The following is a 16,453-nucleotide window of genomic DNA, read 5'->3' as shown; positions in this document are numbered from 1 at the left end:
CTTTTTTTATGCTGCCTCTTATGTTGCTGTAGATGATGCTGTCTGAGGCAAGAGGCTCAACTTGCCTAATGGATAGTGAACCCCCTATAGTATTACAAGTAAGGGCAAAGCCTTGGCATAGAGAGTCTACAGATTCCATATTATGGAGCCCTGTTGGGCACTCTATATGCTACCATATGGTGCCACCTTATAGTATCACGCTGTGCAAACCTTCATTTTCATAGAACATTGTCGCAAATTTGGGTATGTCCCAGCCAGAAAATAGGTCTGACCTTGCAAATCTCGGCTCCATAGTAGATGGCTTAGTCCAATTTCTTGCCTGTTGCCAGGTCAATGGAGAGACCCGGGGCAGCATTTTTTAAAATTCTTAAGAAGTTCACAAAAATTCTTTGTACGCCTCTTTATGACAATGATCTGGTGGTATTGTATGGTTCCAAGATGTCAGCGGGTCTTGGGTCACCTAATACCACAACTAATAGAAGCATGTATTCAAGTTTGGATCACTTGCTAATATAGGAAATGTGGTATACCCCTTTAAATGCATTTGGAAATTTCCAGAAAGAGGAATTAGACCACTTCAGCCCTCCTCTCCTGGTCACTCAGGGCGTATCGGTATAGAATTGGACTTATCTATCAGTTGCTTTCTAGCAAAGTAACCGAAAGGCCTCAGAGTCTGCAAATATGAAAGTCTGCAAAACATAACCTTGTACAAACACCCGGGAGCGAAACTCATCAAAACAAGACGTCAGAGAGAGGGATATGTGGAATCACAGACACTGAGAATGGGGGCAGCTGGGTAAACACCCGTCCTCCGCAGGGGCGAAATGTCAGGGTGACACGAAAGAAAGGGAGAAGAAAGAGATTGTGACCTAGATGACACATTGTGGTACACAGCAGCGGTTACAGCCAATGGGGTGGCCTTTCTGTCTGAAGTCAAAACTGTTTCATTGTTTTATAATTTCGGAATTCCTTTAGTGTCTCATGATGTATAAAACAAAACGACCCTCCACCTAGAAGATGAAATTTGACCCTATATTTGTACAATCATTCTGTTCCTGATGCCTCCATTGCTCTGTTTGGTTCCAACAACAACCCGACGGATTCGGACAACGCGTGGGATTTAACATGTCAAATTGTGTCGCAAGACATGCACTAACAAACCCCGGGAAGAAGAAGGTGAACTCCGGTGGACCTCAGCGGAGAAGCGACCCATGCAGGGTCTCTGGCGCGCGATCTTGGTGAATCGCACCGGACTTCATCCTCATCGTACAGTCCGGATCGGGGATCGCGACAGGACCAGGTAAGTAAATGTGCCCCAATATCTCACCACAAAATCCCTGAAATGGACAACCCCTTAAAGGCTATGCTCACACAGTGGCTTTTGTCATAGGAGGCTATTTTCCGCGTAAAAGAAATGACATTCCCTATATTTTCGGTAACCACCGTTATGTGAACATATCCTAACGCCTCCACGTTGTATAATACAAAGTTCTCTAATATATTTTATGTTACCATTTCCAAGATTTTTGCCAGTTTTTAGGGAATTATCTGCAAACCTATTATGGGACTTATGATTAAAGATTTACAAAAATACTCTTGTAATTAGGGTAAAGGCAGGAGGTTGGAGTAAAAACTATTCCGCCTAATGAATACGGAAGTAAAATTCTGAAATAATGGACGCGATCCGGCTGAGAAGCCATTTTGTTGGAGTCATTTGCTCCCCACCGCAGGGATCGGCTGTGACTTGCTGCAGTAATAGTGTTATTTTTTTTCTTTGCAATGGAATAATATATTGTTTTATTGGTACCAAGGACATAAAAGACATAAAATGTGTGAAGTGGCCAGGAAATTGTGTCTCCTATTGTGAACAAATGGGTACACAGCCTTCTCTGAGGCACTCAGCGTTATAGCTTTTATTATTGTTATTATTTTATCGTCTGCCATGACACAATGAGAGTTCTCCTCATAAAATCATTCCCTCCATACAAGATTAATGGATGCTGCTGCCATAGCAACCAGCGCGCCCGCACCAGCAGCAGCTTCCCGCCACTCCCGCCCTTATCCAATCAAGAGGCGGGACATATAAGGACCAATAAGGAGGCGTCTTCAGGAAACCAATCGCAGAAATGGAACCCGTGCAGCCAATCAGAACTCTGGTTATGTTTCCCGAACCCGGAAGTGTGTGAGATTTGACAGGATGACACATGTGTGTTGACAGCAGCCTCTGTCCTCCTCTGTCAGTCAGGGATACAGCCTGTAGTCTAGGCTGGCAGACGTAGTTGCTTCTGGGCACTTGGAGTGCTGCGGAGGGCTCAGTAATTTGGATTATACCAAGGTAATAACTGTATGTGCTGTATAGTATCCATGTCATAGGATGTCACATAGCTTCTGTCTAATACTATTCCCATTATATTCACTTAAAGGAACTGTCCACTTTGACATAGGCACCAGCCTAAGTATTGTGTAGTAGGTAATAGACTCCTATGCTGATAGTAGATGATGTTTTTCAAGTCCCTCTATTATTCCCATTGGCAATGTATGAATAATTACATAATTGGGGGTTACTAGGTGTAGGGAAGGGAATATTGGGGGTAAGGGGGTGCACACGTCCTCATTCCACAGATCTTATCTTATCAATCCATGGAAGGACGACACAGCTCTCCAGGGTGTTAATATTAAAAACTGTGAGCTTCTTCATTCACCCAGAATAAACAGTGATGCTTTTTATACTGGGTGAATTAAGAACTTCATCTTTTCCACATTAATATCCTGCAGTGCTCTCCCTTGGATTGGCCGCTTGGGGATGTGCAGGGTCCACTGGACATGTCTAATGGTGACACCCAGTAGTCAATTTATTTGTCAGGTGGAATATCACAGGAACAGCACAGAGCAGAGTTATAAGCGGGTTGTCCTCTACAAAGGTGAAATCTGACATGCCCCAAATCTTTAGATGGCCCCTTTGAGTGGTACATGGGAAGAATATTTAAAGGGATTATTACGCAAAATCAAATTATTACCTATGCACTTGCTCTGGGTGGGTAGTAACTTAAGCATCTTATGCCTTACACTATGAAGTTGGAGAAGTCATCTTATTCAGAATGCAATATCTACTATATACAGGGAGGGCATATGGGTAGGTGGCTCTTATGTAATGTACCCTTCACAAGATCTGATGGGACTCCAGATCCTGTTTAGAGTTCTCTAGTCCGCAGTTTATTACTCCTCCTCCAGGGCTGGTTATTCCCTAATAAAACGAATCCTCAGCTTGGGATTTTGTGTAGATTCTTTGCTGAACTGGGACCAAGCCTCACCTTAGGGAACAAAGTCCAGAATCTGCAGGACTTTGGTAACTCTGATTATCTGGGGTACAATGTATGGATACTGATATATCATACATGTCACTGATCTATAGGCGCTGCTGAGTCATGAGGTGTTTTGTGCCTTGGTGATATCTTTATAGCAGAAATATAACTGGTACCTAAACTACTTCATAAAATATTCAACTGCTAAGAGCACAGCATTGTGAGGACACACTACTAGTTCAATATTCCATATTTCACAGTCCTGCTTCTACTAACGATATTCACAATGGTCTAATTGTACATCTCTGAGGGAACAATACCTAACACTGCTTGCCGATTAAACAGAGCACAGCTGTGTGAGGACACGCCTCAAGTTCTACAATCCTGGAATATAAATCCATATATCACAGTCCCGCTGCTACCAACAACACAAACAAAAAGTCTTATTACACACAATACCCAATACTGCCTGATGACTACTGGGTGTGAGCACACGCCCCAGAAGCCACTTTTTTGGAATATAAACCCTTATATCACAGTCCTGCTGTTACTAACAACACACACAAATGTCTGATTACACATCTTTCCAGAGACTATATCTAACACTGGCTGTAGTCTGTATGGTGACACACTATCTGGTCCCCTCTTGCAGGTTGATCTATCCATAATGGCGGAGTTGTCCCAGTATGTGGACCTGACAGACTACAGCTTCCTGTTCGCCATCGCCTGCATAATATTCAATCCTCTGTTCTGGAATGTGGTGAGTATTTTACTTGTATCCACTGCCTATAACAAAAGTGTTTAATGCACAGTATCTCACTGAAGCCTCACTGCCAGTGCACAGAGCTTAGTGTCATCCCACGTCCTTGGCCTGTGTTCACCTGGCTGCAGTGATTACGTCTTCACCAACCCATAAGGACTTGTGACTACTATGGTGTCCCTAATAACAGTCCACATCTCCGTGACCCTTCTCAAAGCTCTACTCCATCATAGTGACCCTCCTCAAAGCTCTACTCCATCATGGTGACCCTCCTCAAAGCTCTACTCCATCATGGTGACCCTCCTCAAAGCTTTACTCCATCATGGTGACCCTCCTCAAAGCTTTACTCCATCATGGTGACCCTCCTCAAAGCTTTACTCCATCATGGTGACCCTCCTCAAAGCTTTACTCCATCATGGTGACCCTCCTCTACGCTCTACTCCATCATGGTGACCCTCCTCAAAGCTTTACTCCATCATGGTGACCCTCCTCTACGCTCTACTCCATCATGGTGACCCTCCTCTACGCTCTACTCCATCATGGTGACCCTCCTCTACGCTCTACTCCATCATGGTGACCCTCCTCTACGCTCTACTCCATCATGGTGACCCTCCTCTACGCTCTACTCCATCATGGTGACCCTCCTCTACGCTCTACTCCATCATGGTGACCCTCCTCTACGCTCTACTCCATCATGGTGACCCTCCTCTACGCTCTACTCCATCATGGTGACCCTCCTCTACGCTCTACTCCATCATGGTGACCCTCCTCTATGCTCTACTCCATCATGGTGACCCTCCTCTACGCTCTACTCCATCATGGTGACCCTCCTCTACGCTCTACTCCATCATGGTGACCCTCCTCTACGCTCTACTCCATCATGGTGACCCTCCTCTACGCTCTACTCCATCATGGTGACCCTCATCGCTGGGTTTCCCATTGTCTCTTTGGCGTTACAGTCCTGTTCTCACATAACGCTGTTAATATAGGACAGTAGAGACAGTTTGTCTGGTACGTTATCAGTGCAGGGGATTTGGTAAAAAATATCTGAAATACAGATAGACAAGGAAATGAATCATCACAGGATACAGAACGGTCAAGAGCAGGTCAGCCTCTATAAATGTCCTCTGAAGGTGCTATATTGGGGTTGTGGAGTGTCAATTGGGGTCTCTGCAATAGCGTGGGGTGAGTATCGATTCACCATTATGTCTTCTATATGGCCTCACCGCAGCTTATTGTGTCTGTGGATGCTTTGTGTTCTTCAGCTTTTATTCTATATCCTGTTTGTTGTATTTCATGGAAATCTCATGCTCCGTAATGGTTCAGGGTCCCTGCAAGTTTGTGGGAGATTATCAGCTATCGAGATGCTTGAATGCCGTGATCTGCCGCTTTCTGTAAAACCGTCCTTGAGAGATGGGAAAACAATGGCACGTAGCATCGCTGGGCAGTAAGTACATAGATTGTGGAAGCTGAGCTGGTCACAAGTGCGACATATATCCGCTATCTAGTTGTTGGGAATTTACAGTTCCAGCATTTGGGTATGACACCAGACAGTTTTAGGTATTGTCCCTGGAGAGATGTGTAACCAGAGCTTTGTGTATGTTGTTAGTAGGAGCAGGACTGTGAAATATGGATTTCTATTACATTGTTATAGTGATGGGGGTGTGTCTTAGATCTCAGCAGTGAGCTGCTTCACATCCCTTGCCCTTTGCTAGAGCGGTCAAATAGAAGCCTGCTACATCTTTTACTCAAAACAGAAGTGCTATGGAACAGTAAAAGGCACAGAGCACAGCAGTGTGAGGATAGGTAAACCTAATAATGAGTTCTTATACATGAGCGCTGTATAACTAGATGCTATTTGGTGATGGCACAGTTTTGCGAGGCCTGTAGAAATCTGAGGCACCCGAGTCATACAGCTGGCGATTGCCCTTATTGTCTAGATGATGTATAGAAGCGGGCAGCTGCTCTGCTATACAGAGATTACCCAGATCTAGGGATCTGCTGTATCCAGCACCTGGCATATCATTACATAGGGAATGCAGCGGAGCAGAGGCGACCTGAAGCCAGGGGGCGCTCATCCATGCAATCAACTCCTCATCTGGTAATGGTTTGTTCTTGAATAGAAGTATCTAAGCTTAACATGTGTGATACTGCCCTATAACACCCCACAACACTACATGCCCCTTCATGTCCTGAACCTAAGCCCGTGCTGTGTGATACTGTGAAAGAGAAGTATATCACACCCTCGTGCCTTTATTTCTGCTTGAGTCAGTGGGGCACATTTACTTACCTGTCGGAGGGAGTTCACTGACAGTGCACTGTCCGAACCTCACCATCTTCTTCCTAATGCATGTAAGTGCATTGTATTGCATAACAATTTGATATCATCTGACAGCACCCCCCCCCCTGATTTCTGTCGCATGGAAGCAGCACAGCTGCACCAAAAAACAATCATGTGCGCCAAAATCCCGACGCAAACACATGTTAAATCCCTGTCAAAGCCGCGCAAATGCCAAAAACGATGCAAAGTCCGACAAAAGTGCGATCCCCGAACCTTAGTAAATGAGCCCTAGTGTATCTAAGCCCGTCATAAGTCATACCGTCTGGTCTGGTCTGGATTGGATGCACAACCCCCTGGATGGCATCACAGAGTACATAATACATACATTTACTCACTCAGGAGTATCACACATCATATAACTCTCTGCTAAACTTCTGTATCTAGGCCAGTACAGTATAAGCCTTTTGTGCAGTATATGATCTACTAAGTTGTGTATCTAAGTTATTGTTGTGTGTGTGATGCTGTCTGTTGAGCGGTGTATCTAATCCTATCCTGTGTGATGCTGTCTGCTGAGCTGTGTATCTAATCCTATCCTGTGTGATGCTGTCTGCTGTGCTGTGTATCTAATCCTGTCCTTTGTGATACTGTCTGCTGTGCTGTGTATCTAATCCTGTCCTATGTGATACTGTCTGCTGAGCTGTGTATCTAACCCCTATCCAGTGTGATACTGTCTGCTGAGCTGTGTATCTAATCCTATCCTGTGTGATACTGTCTGCTGAGCTGTGTATCTAATCCTATCCTGTGTGATACTGTCTGCTGAGCTGTGTATCTAATCCTATCCTGTGTGATACTGTCTGCTGAGCTGTGTATCTAATCCTATCCTGTGTGATACTGTCTGCTGAGCTGTGTATCTAATCCTATCCAGTGTGATACTGTCTGCTGAGCTGTGTATCTAATCCTATCCTGTGTGATACTGTCTGCTGAGCTGTGTATCTAATCCTATCCTGTGTGATACTGTCTGCTGAGCTGTGTATCTAATCCTATCCTGTGTGATACTGTCTGCTGAGCTGTGTATCTAATCCTATCCAGTGTGATACTGTCTGCTGAGCTGTGTATCTAATCCTATCCTGTGTGATACTGTCTGCTGAGCTGTGTATCTAATCCTATCCTGTGTGATACTGTCTGCTGAGCTGTGTATCTAATCCTATCCAGAGGGATACTGTTTGCTGAACTGTGTATCTAATCCTATCCCATGTGATACTGTCTGCTGAGCTGTGTATCTAATCCTATCATGTGTGATACTGTCTGCTGAGCTTTGTATCTAATCCTATCCTGTGTGATACTGTCTGCTGAGCTGTGTATCTAATCCTATCCTGTGTGATACTGTCTGCTGAGCTGTGTATCTAATCGTATCCTGTGTGATACTGTCTGCTGAGCTGTGTATCTAATCCTATCCAGTGTGATACTGTCTGCTGAGCTGTGTATCTAATCCTATCCTGTGTGATACTGTCTGCTGAGCTGTGTATCTAATCCTATCCTGTGTGATACTGTCTGCTGAGCTGTGTATCTAATCCTATTCTGTGTGATACTGTCTGCTGAGCTGTGTATCTAATCCTATCCTGTGTGATACTGCCTGCTGAGCTGTGTATCTAATCCTATCCTGTGTGATACTGTCTGCTCAGCTGTGTATCTAATCCTATCCTGTGTGATACTGTCTGCTGAGCTGTGTATCTAATCCTATCCTGTGTGATACTCTCTGCTGAGCTGTGTATCTAATCCTATCCTGTGTGATACTCTCTGCTGAGCTGTGTATCTAATCCTATCCTGTGTGATACTGTCTGCTGAGCTGTGTATCTAATCCTATCCTGTGTGATACTGTCTGCTGAGCTGTGTATCTAATCCTATCCTGTGTGATACTGTCTGCTGAGCTGTGTATCTAATCCTATCCAGAGGGATACTGTTTGCTGAACTGTGTATCTAATCCTATCCCATGTGATACTGTCTGCTGAGCTGTGTATCTAATCCTATCATGTGTGATACTGTCTGCTGAGCTGTGTATCTAATCCTATCCTGTGTGATACTGTCTGCTGAGCTGTGTATCTAATCCTATCCTGTGTGATACTGTCTGCTGAGCTGTGTATCTAATCGTATCCTGTGTGATACTGTCTGCTGAGCTGTGTATCTAATCCTATCCAGTGTGATACTGTCTGCTGAGCTGTGTATCTAATCCTATCCAGTGTGATACTGTCTGCTGAGCTGTGTATCTAATCCTATCCAGTGTGATACTGTCTGCTGAGCTGTGTATCTAATCCTATCCTGTGTGATACTGTCTGCTGAGCTGTGTATCTAATCCTATTCTGTGTGATACTGTCTGCTGAGCTGTGTATCTAATCCTATCCTGTGTGATACTGCCTGCTGAGCTGTGTATCTAATCCTATCCAGAGGGATACTGTTTGCTGAACTGTGTATCTAACCCCTATCATGAGTGATACAGTGATGGCGGTGAATGATCTGGGAAACGGTCAGTATGGTGTTTCCCGGACTGACCGTGGCTCGGCTGCACTCCTTGTGTCCTTGGATGCGGTGAGTTCGGCTCCATAGCCTGGACCATCGCATGGACTGTGTGTCCTGGACCATTCATGGCCGCCTATACCTGGAGAGACGGTGCTAGGGAGGAAGGAGTTAATGGCACCAGCAGGTAAGTAGGGGCCTCCTCTGCAGGTGGTGCACCCTGTTATGGAGTAATCCCCGATGCGTTCACTATGACCCGGCCGCCACATTTCACGCTCTGTGACTCCCCTCTAATGCGGCAGCAGATGTTCCTGCGCTGAGACCTTCGCCCGGGGATATTCTGCACCTCCCTGCGCTCCTCATATTTACTCCCATTACGTAAAGATGGAAAAGTGTGTAGGATCGTATTAAGGAAGGAAATACTGATACAATGTAGAATCTTCTGTTACATTGTATCTTGTACTCTAGTCACAGCCAGAGCTGCATACAATGGCGTGTCCCTTGTAGGATACTATCACATGGGGGAGGGGGATTGTCAGCTGGTGGTCGGGGTGTAGTAGGGTGTGTAAGTCATTGGGTGCTATGGGACCCCTGGAGGGACAGAGCCGGTTATAGCTCGGCTTTTATGTAATTTAAAGGGGTGGGGAGAACTTGGACTGGGATCTGCTCCCTATATCAACATTAGCAAAGAATTAAGGGGTTGTGCCCACTGTGCGTGTGATCGCCTCATGCGATGACACTGGGGCCAAATTGAATCACAAGAAGAGCAGTAAATGACTTTGTTCCTCATGACCTCTGAACGTTACCCCAATTTACTCGACAAGATGCAGAATTGGGTCAGTTTTACGTAACAAGGTCCCGGTAACCGAAACTAGAAGTTGATTCAGGACTGCATTCTCCCCCCTGGATAATTGTGTGGGTCACAGATAAGTCTGTGGTCCTTCACGGTGTCTAATGGATTTATATTCCAGGATTGTAGCCCTGAGGGTGTGTCCTCACACTGCTGTGCTCTGTGCTCTCTGCAGACAGTGTTATGTGTTGTCCCTGGAGAGATGTGTAATCATACCGCTGTGTATGTTGCTAGTAGCAGCAGGACTAATATATTTGTTATATTCCAGGATTGTACTGAGGGCGTGTCCTCACACTGCTGTGCTCTGTACTCTCTGCAGACAGTGTTATGTGTTGTCCCTGGAGAGATGTGTAATCATATCGCTGTGTAGTGTTGCTAGTAGCAGCAGGACTAATATATTTGTTATATTCCAGGATTGTATTGAGGGTGTGTCCTCACACTGCTGTGCTCTGCGCAGACAGTGTTATGTATCGTCTTTGGAGAGATGTGGAATCAATCCGCTATGTATGTTATGTTGCTAGTAGCCGCAGAACTGTGAAAATTTGTAAATTATATTCCAGGATTGCAGCACTATGCACTCCAGACCCCCCCCCCCCCCCTCTCCTCTGAGTAAGCCCTGTGACTGGTTCAACACTATAGAAATCGCCCATGAAGATTGCAATTGTATAGTGTGCAAAGAGCACCCCACTATGATTAAACATATATCCAGGGACAATATTTAGCATCGGCTGCACAGAGCACAGCAGTGTGAGGACACACCCCCAGTACAATCCTGCAATATAAATCTGTATTTCACAGTTCTGCTGCTACTAACATCCACTGTGGTATGATCGCACATCTCTCCAGGGACCAACTATGTAACTCTGCATGGTCACTAGTGCTGACGGGTTCCCTTCAAGGGTCAGCCATGTGTTCAGTAAAGCCTTCATCCGCATACACGTGCCGCAGCATGTTGTGCTGTCTGTGTAGGCCGCTCTGCAGTGGAGTTGTAGGCGCTGCTTGTTCGGTGTCTGCACGGAGCATACTGTACTGTGGTGCAGGTGAAATCTCTGCAGGACACATTGCTGCTGGACTTGCGTCCTCCGTGCCGGTGCTTTGACGTTGCAGCTTGTTTTCTGATCCCCATGGTGTTCGGAGCGAGGCGCTCTTCTCCATTACCGGAGCGTTCACCTGATAGCTCCGAGCCGACCTGCCGTTCCTGGGAAATGTTCCAGACTGTGCCTTCACCCAAGAATAGGGAACTCTATCCCCTGTGCTGCGGCCTGGGGGCCCGAGCGCCGCTGCCCCACTGCAATTAGAGGGAGCGTACATCCAGTGATTGCGGATTTGTTGTGTGTACCGCCGGGGGGATTGGGTTTCGGCTTGTGTTTTGTATCTTGTCATTAGCTCCCTGCTCCGGCAGCTTGTGCAGGTACAGCCTGTCCTTCCCCGCTGTAACATTCAGCTGCTGGACGAGAAATTAAAAAGTCGATTTACCCCTTGCGTGCCGACAGTGAGGCCGATGGAGAATGCGGGGTGCTCGCAGTGTACCGCAGGAACGGACACTCTGGTCCACTTACCTACCTACCCACCTAAGGAGACAACTGTTCTTCCCTTACCCCATTTAAACGGTCTTTCCACCGAAAAGATAGGTTGTCCTTATCGGATTAGTGAATGTTCTGCAATTAACAGACTCCGAAGAAGAGCTCCATTCTTTGTATAGTGGCCAAGTTGTGTTACTGCAGCTCAGGTCTTGTTTATTAGAATATGTGCTGAATTATGCAGCCAGAGCAGAACTCCTCCAACCAGCAGAGGTGTAGTAGAAGATGGAAGAGGATGTTAATCTTAACCACTGCCCATGGACATAGGCGGAGGCTACAGGCCTATATCCAGGGGCACAGTGACTGTGGTAATCTTCTTATATTTATCATCCGTGGCCTCTTTCTACTATCAATGTTGCAAATTATGCTAATGAACCTGAAGGATTCCTGTGTGTTACCAGAGTCCATTTGTGGTGTAGCTTCACAGGATTTTACACTGTGCAGGAGCAATGACGCCCCTCCCACTGTTTGAGATGACAATCAGGCAGAGAAAACTGCAGGAGCAAGGGAAGGGGGACACAGTCTAATAGCCTGTGAAGCTACAGCAGGGTGGGGCTCAGGTAACCCACCCCACCCAGAGCCCTTTTGGCTCATTAGCATAATTATAAACGTCCATTTTAGAAGAAAGGAGGCCATGGATAACAAATATAAGGATATTTCCACAGTTGCGGTGCTTGGATGTATTTGACTTGATGGGAGATTTCCTTTTAAATCTCTGAAAAATTGCATTAGTCCAACAGGGGGCGACAGTGCGCACAGAAAAGTTCCTCCCAATGAGTATAAATGTTCTTTTTTTTTTTTCCCTGTATGACACTAAGATCGCTGGTGATGCATTGTATTTCCTAAATAAAAGTTCCCCTTTAAGTAAGAGCTGAAGGTTTTGGTGTCCAGGGATCCCTGTAGGGAAGGAGCAGTGAGTTCTGTGCGTTCCCTCCGCGCAGTGCGTGTACAGAGCCGACGCTGTGTTGTTCCTGCGGCGTCTCGTGTGGCGGGTACACGACGTTGTCCGTCTTCCTGTAGCTGTTCTGTCTGTATTGTGTTTTATGACTATCTATTATGTCGGCCTCTGAGCCCCTGCTGCCCGGAGGGGGAAGCCCTGTGTCGTCAGCCTTGTAAGACTTGTCCGATCGTGCAACAGCATCAACATGGACTACATTACAGCCGCAAAATAATTCATGGATCTGTATATTGCTATTGGCCTTTTCAGTGCTATGATACGTAAAGGGAACCTGTCAGCAGGTGTGACCATACAGACTGCAGCCAGTCTTGTGTATTGTCCCTAGAGTGATGTGTAATGAGAATTATGTGTCATCTGAGAAATACGGATTTCTATTCTGGGATTGAAGCACTGGGTGTTTGTCCTCACACTGCTGTGTTCTTAGCTCTCTGCAGCACAGCAGTGTGAGGACACATAGCCAGTGCACTTGGAGAAGCTACAGCCCTTGAAGCACAGGAGGAAGGACACAGCTGTAGCCTGAGCTTCAGATGAGACACAAGGCAGATTTCGGATGCCTCACACTCCACTAGACACTGCAGCCGAGGTGGGGTCACTGATGAAGCTGCAGGTAAGTACCATCCAGAGACACTGACCTCTGTGACCTGTACTATACGGCGCTCTCTGTTCTCATTCCTTACATAATGCTATCATCTGGTTATGAAATTCATCAGAAATGTTATATCATGAATTTACCAAAATAATTCGTTTCTCGGTAGTTTATAGACATAAGATGAGTGGAGTCAGATGATCCGAGCGCAGAAAGGGATTTCTCACAGTTAATAACATAAGCTCCCTCTCCTGTGTGCACTGACCCGTTGGTATCGGCATATAGAGCGGCACCAGCTGCAGTATATGGGACTGAGCGCTGCAGGCCGCAATCTAAGATATTGTAAGTGGGTATGGTAGTTGACCACGTGGGTGCTCTGACCCCTCTGTGACTACACCCCCCCATACACAGCGAGCTGCCATGTCCTGTGTCCTGACACCTTTCTATCATAGCCAGCAGTGGTCAGGGGTCAGTATGGGTGCTCTGACCCCTCTGTGACTACACCCCCCATACACAGAGAGCTGCCATGTCCTGTGTGTCCTGACACCTTTCTATCATAGCCAGCAGTGGTCAGGGGTCAGCATGGGCGCTCTGACCCCTCTGTGACTACACCCCCATACACAGCGAGCTGCCATGTCCTGTGTGTCCTGACACCTTTCTATCATAGCCAGCAGTGGTCAGGGGTCAGCATGGGCGCTCAGACCCCTCTGTGACTACACCCCCCCATACACAGCGAGCTGCCATGTCCTGTGTGTCCTGACACCTTTCTATCATAGCCAGCAGTGGTCAGGGGTCAGCATGGGTGCTCTGACCCCTCTGTGACGACACCCCCCCATACACAGCGAGCTGCCATGTCCTGTGTGTCCTGACACCTTTCTATCATAGCCAGCAGTGGTCAGGGGTCAGCATGGGCGCTCTGACCCCTCTGTGACTACACCCTCCATACACAGCGAGCTGCCATGTCCTGTGTGTCCTGACACCTTTCTATCATAGCCAGCAGTGCTCAGGGGTCAGCATGGGTGCTCTGACCCCTCAGTGACTACACCCCCCATACACAGCGAGCTGCCATGTCCTGTGTGTCCTGACACCTTTCTATCATAGCCAGCAGTGGTCAGGGGTCAGCATGGGCGCTCTGACCCCTCTGTGACTACACCCTCCATACACAGCGAGCTGCCATGTCCTGTGTGTCCTGACACCTTTCTATCATAGCCAGCAGTGGTCAGGGGTCAGCATGGGCGCTCTGACCCCTCTGTGACTACACCCCCCCATACACAGCGAGCTGCCATGTCCTGTGTGTCCTGACACCTTTCTATCATAGCCAGCAGTGGTCAGGGCTCAGCATGGGCGCTCTGACCCCTCTGTGACTACACCCCCATACACAGCGAGCTGCCATGTCCTGTGTCCTGACACCTTTCTATCATAGCCAGCAGTGGTCAGGGCTCAGCATGGGTACTCTGACCCCTCTGTGACTACATCCCCATACACAGCGAGCTGCCATGTCCTGTGTGTCCTGACACCTTTCTATCATAGCCAGCAGTGCTCAGGGGTCAGCATGGGCGCTCAGACCCCTCTGTGACTACACCCCCCATACACAGCGAGCTGCCATGTCCTGTGTCCTGACACCTTTCTATCATAGCCAGCAGTGGTCAGGGGTCAGCATGGGCGCTCTGACCTCTCTGTGACTAGACCTCCCATACACAGCGAGCTGCCATGTCCTGTGTCCTGACACCTTTCTATCATAGCCAGCAGTGGTCAGGGGTCAGCATGGGCGCTCTGACCCCTCTGTGACTGCACCCCCGATACACAGCCAGCTGCCATGTCCTGTGTGTCCTGACACCCTTCTATCATAGCCAGCAGTGGTCAGGGGTCAGCATGGGCGCTCAGACCCCTCTGTGACGACACCCCCCCCATACACAGGGAGCTGCCATGTCCTGTGTGTCCTGACACCTTTCTATCATAGCCAGCAGTGGTCAGGGGTCAGCATGGGCGCTCTGACCCCTCTGTGACTACACCCCCCATACACAGCGAGCTGCCATGTCCTGTGTGTCCTGACACCTTTCTATCATAGCCAGCAGTGGTCAGGGGTCAGCATGGGCGCTCAGACCCCACTGTGACTACACCCCCCCCCCCATACACAGGGGGCTGCCATGTCCTGTGTGTCCTGACACCTTTCTATCATAGCCAGCAGTGATCAGGGGTCAGCATGGGCGCTCTGACCCCTCTGTGACTACACCCCCCATACACAGTGAGCTGCCATGTCCTGTGTCCTGACACCTTTCTATCATAGCCAGCAGTGCTCAGGGGTCAGCATGGGCGCTCTGACCCCTCTGTGACTACACCCCCCATACACACCGAGCTGCCATGTCATGTGTGTCCTGACACCTTTCTATCATAGCCAGCAGTGGTCAGGGGTCAGCATGGGCGCTCAGACCCCACTGTGACTACACCCCCATACACAGCGAGCTGCCATGTCCTGTGTCTCCTGACACCTTTCTATCATAGCCAGCAGTGGTCAGGGCTCAGCATGGGCGCTCTGACCTCTCTGTGACTACACCCCCCATACACACCGAGCTGCCATGTCCTGTGTCTCCTGACACCTTTCTATCATAGCCAGCAGTGGTCAGGGCTCAGCATGGGCGCTCTGACCCCTCTGTGACTACATCCCCCATACACAGCGAGCTGCCATGTCCTGTGTGTCCTGACACCTTTCTATCATAGCCAGCAGTGCTCAGGGGTCAGCATGGGCGCTCTGACCCCTCTGTGACTACACCCCCCATACACACCGAACTGCCATGTCATGTGTGTCCTGACACCTTTCTATCATAGCCAGCAGTGGTCAGGGGTCAGCATGGGCGCTCTGACCTCTCTGTGACTACACCCCCCATACACAGTGAGCTGCTTTGTCCTGTATCCTGACACCTTTCTATCATAGCCAGCAGTGGTCAGGGGTCAGCATGGGTGCTCTGACCCCTCTGTGACTACACCCCCATACACAGCGAGCTGCCATGTCCTGTGTCCTGACACCTTTCTATCATAGCTAGCAGTGGTCAGGGGACAGCATGGACGCTCTGACCTCTCTGTGACTACACCCCCCATACACACCGAGCTGCCATGTCCTGTGTGTCCTGACACCTTTCTATCATAGCCAGCAGTGGTCAGGGGTCAGCATGGGCGCTCTGACCCCTCTGTGACTACACCCCCATACACAGCGAGCTGCCATGTCCTGTGTGTCCTGACACCTTTCTATCATAGCCAGCAGTGGTCAGGAGTGAGCATGGGTGCTCTGACCCCTCTGTGACTACACCCCCTATACCAGTGATGGCTAACCTATGGCACTGGTGCCAGAGGTGGCACTCGGAGCCCTTTCTGTGGGCACTCAGGCCATCACCAGAGATGACTCCATGTGCTTCCTGCAGTCCCAGACAGCCCAGAACTTGCGGTGCAGAGGTATTTTAATGTGACAGCTCTACCTGGGACTATTTTCTGCTTTATTGGTGTCCTCAGGGAGCTGGTATCAATGAAAGCTGTGACAGAGAAGGGAGTATAAATCACAAGTTAAATTTCTGTGTTGGCACTTTGCAATAAATAAGCAGGTCTTTGTTGTAGTTTGGGCACTCGGCCTCTA

At 48.1% G+C, this 16,453-nt stretch overlaps 1 protein-coding gene across 1 annotated transcript in view; it reads left to right on the top strand.

Annotated features, from left to right (window-relative positions):
• Positions 1-2,130: 2,130 nt before the first annotated feature.
• PEMT (phosphatidylethanolamine N-methyltransferase) overlaps positions 2,131-16,453 on the top strand; it is a 90,219-nt gene continuing 75,896 nt past the window's right edge. Inside the window, exons 1-2 of the mRNA XM_072119850.1 lie at positions 2,131-2,335; positions 3,955-4,062. Coding sequence (XP_071975951.1) covers positions 3,970-4,062 — 93 coding nt within the window. The 5' untranslated portion in view covers positions 2,131-2,335; positions 3,955-3,969. The remainder of the gene's footprint in view (positions 2,336-3,954; positions 4,063-16,453) is intronic.

The sequence above is a fragment of the Engystomops pustulosus genome, chromosome 8, assembly GCF_040894005.1.
Source record: "Engystomops pustulosus chromosome 8, aEngPut4.maternal, whole genome shotgun sequence".
NCBI lineage: Eukaryota > Metazoa > Chordata > Amphibia > Anura > Leptodactylidae > Engystomops > Engystomops pustulosus.
The sequence above is the reverse complement of the archived record's forward strand: the minus strand, read 5'-3'. Positions and strand labels throughout refer to the sequence as shown.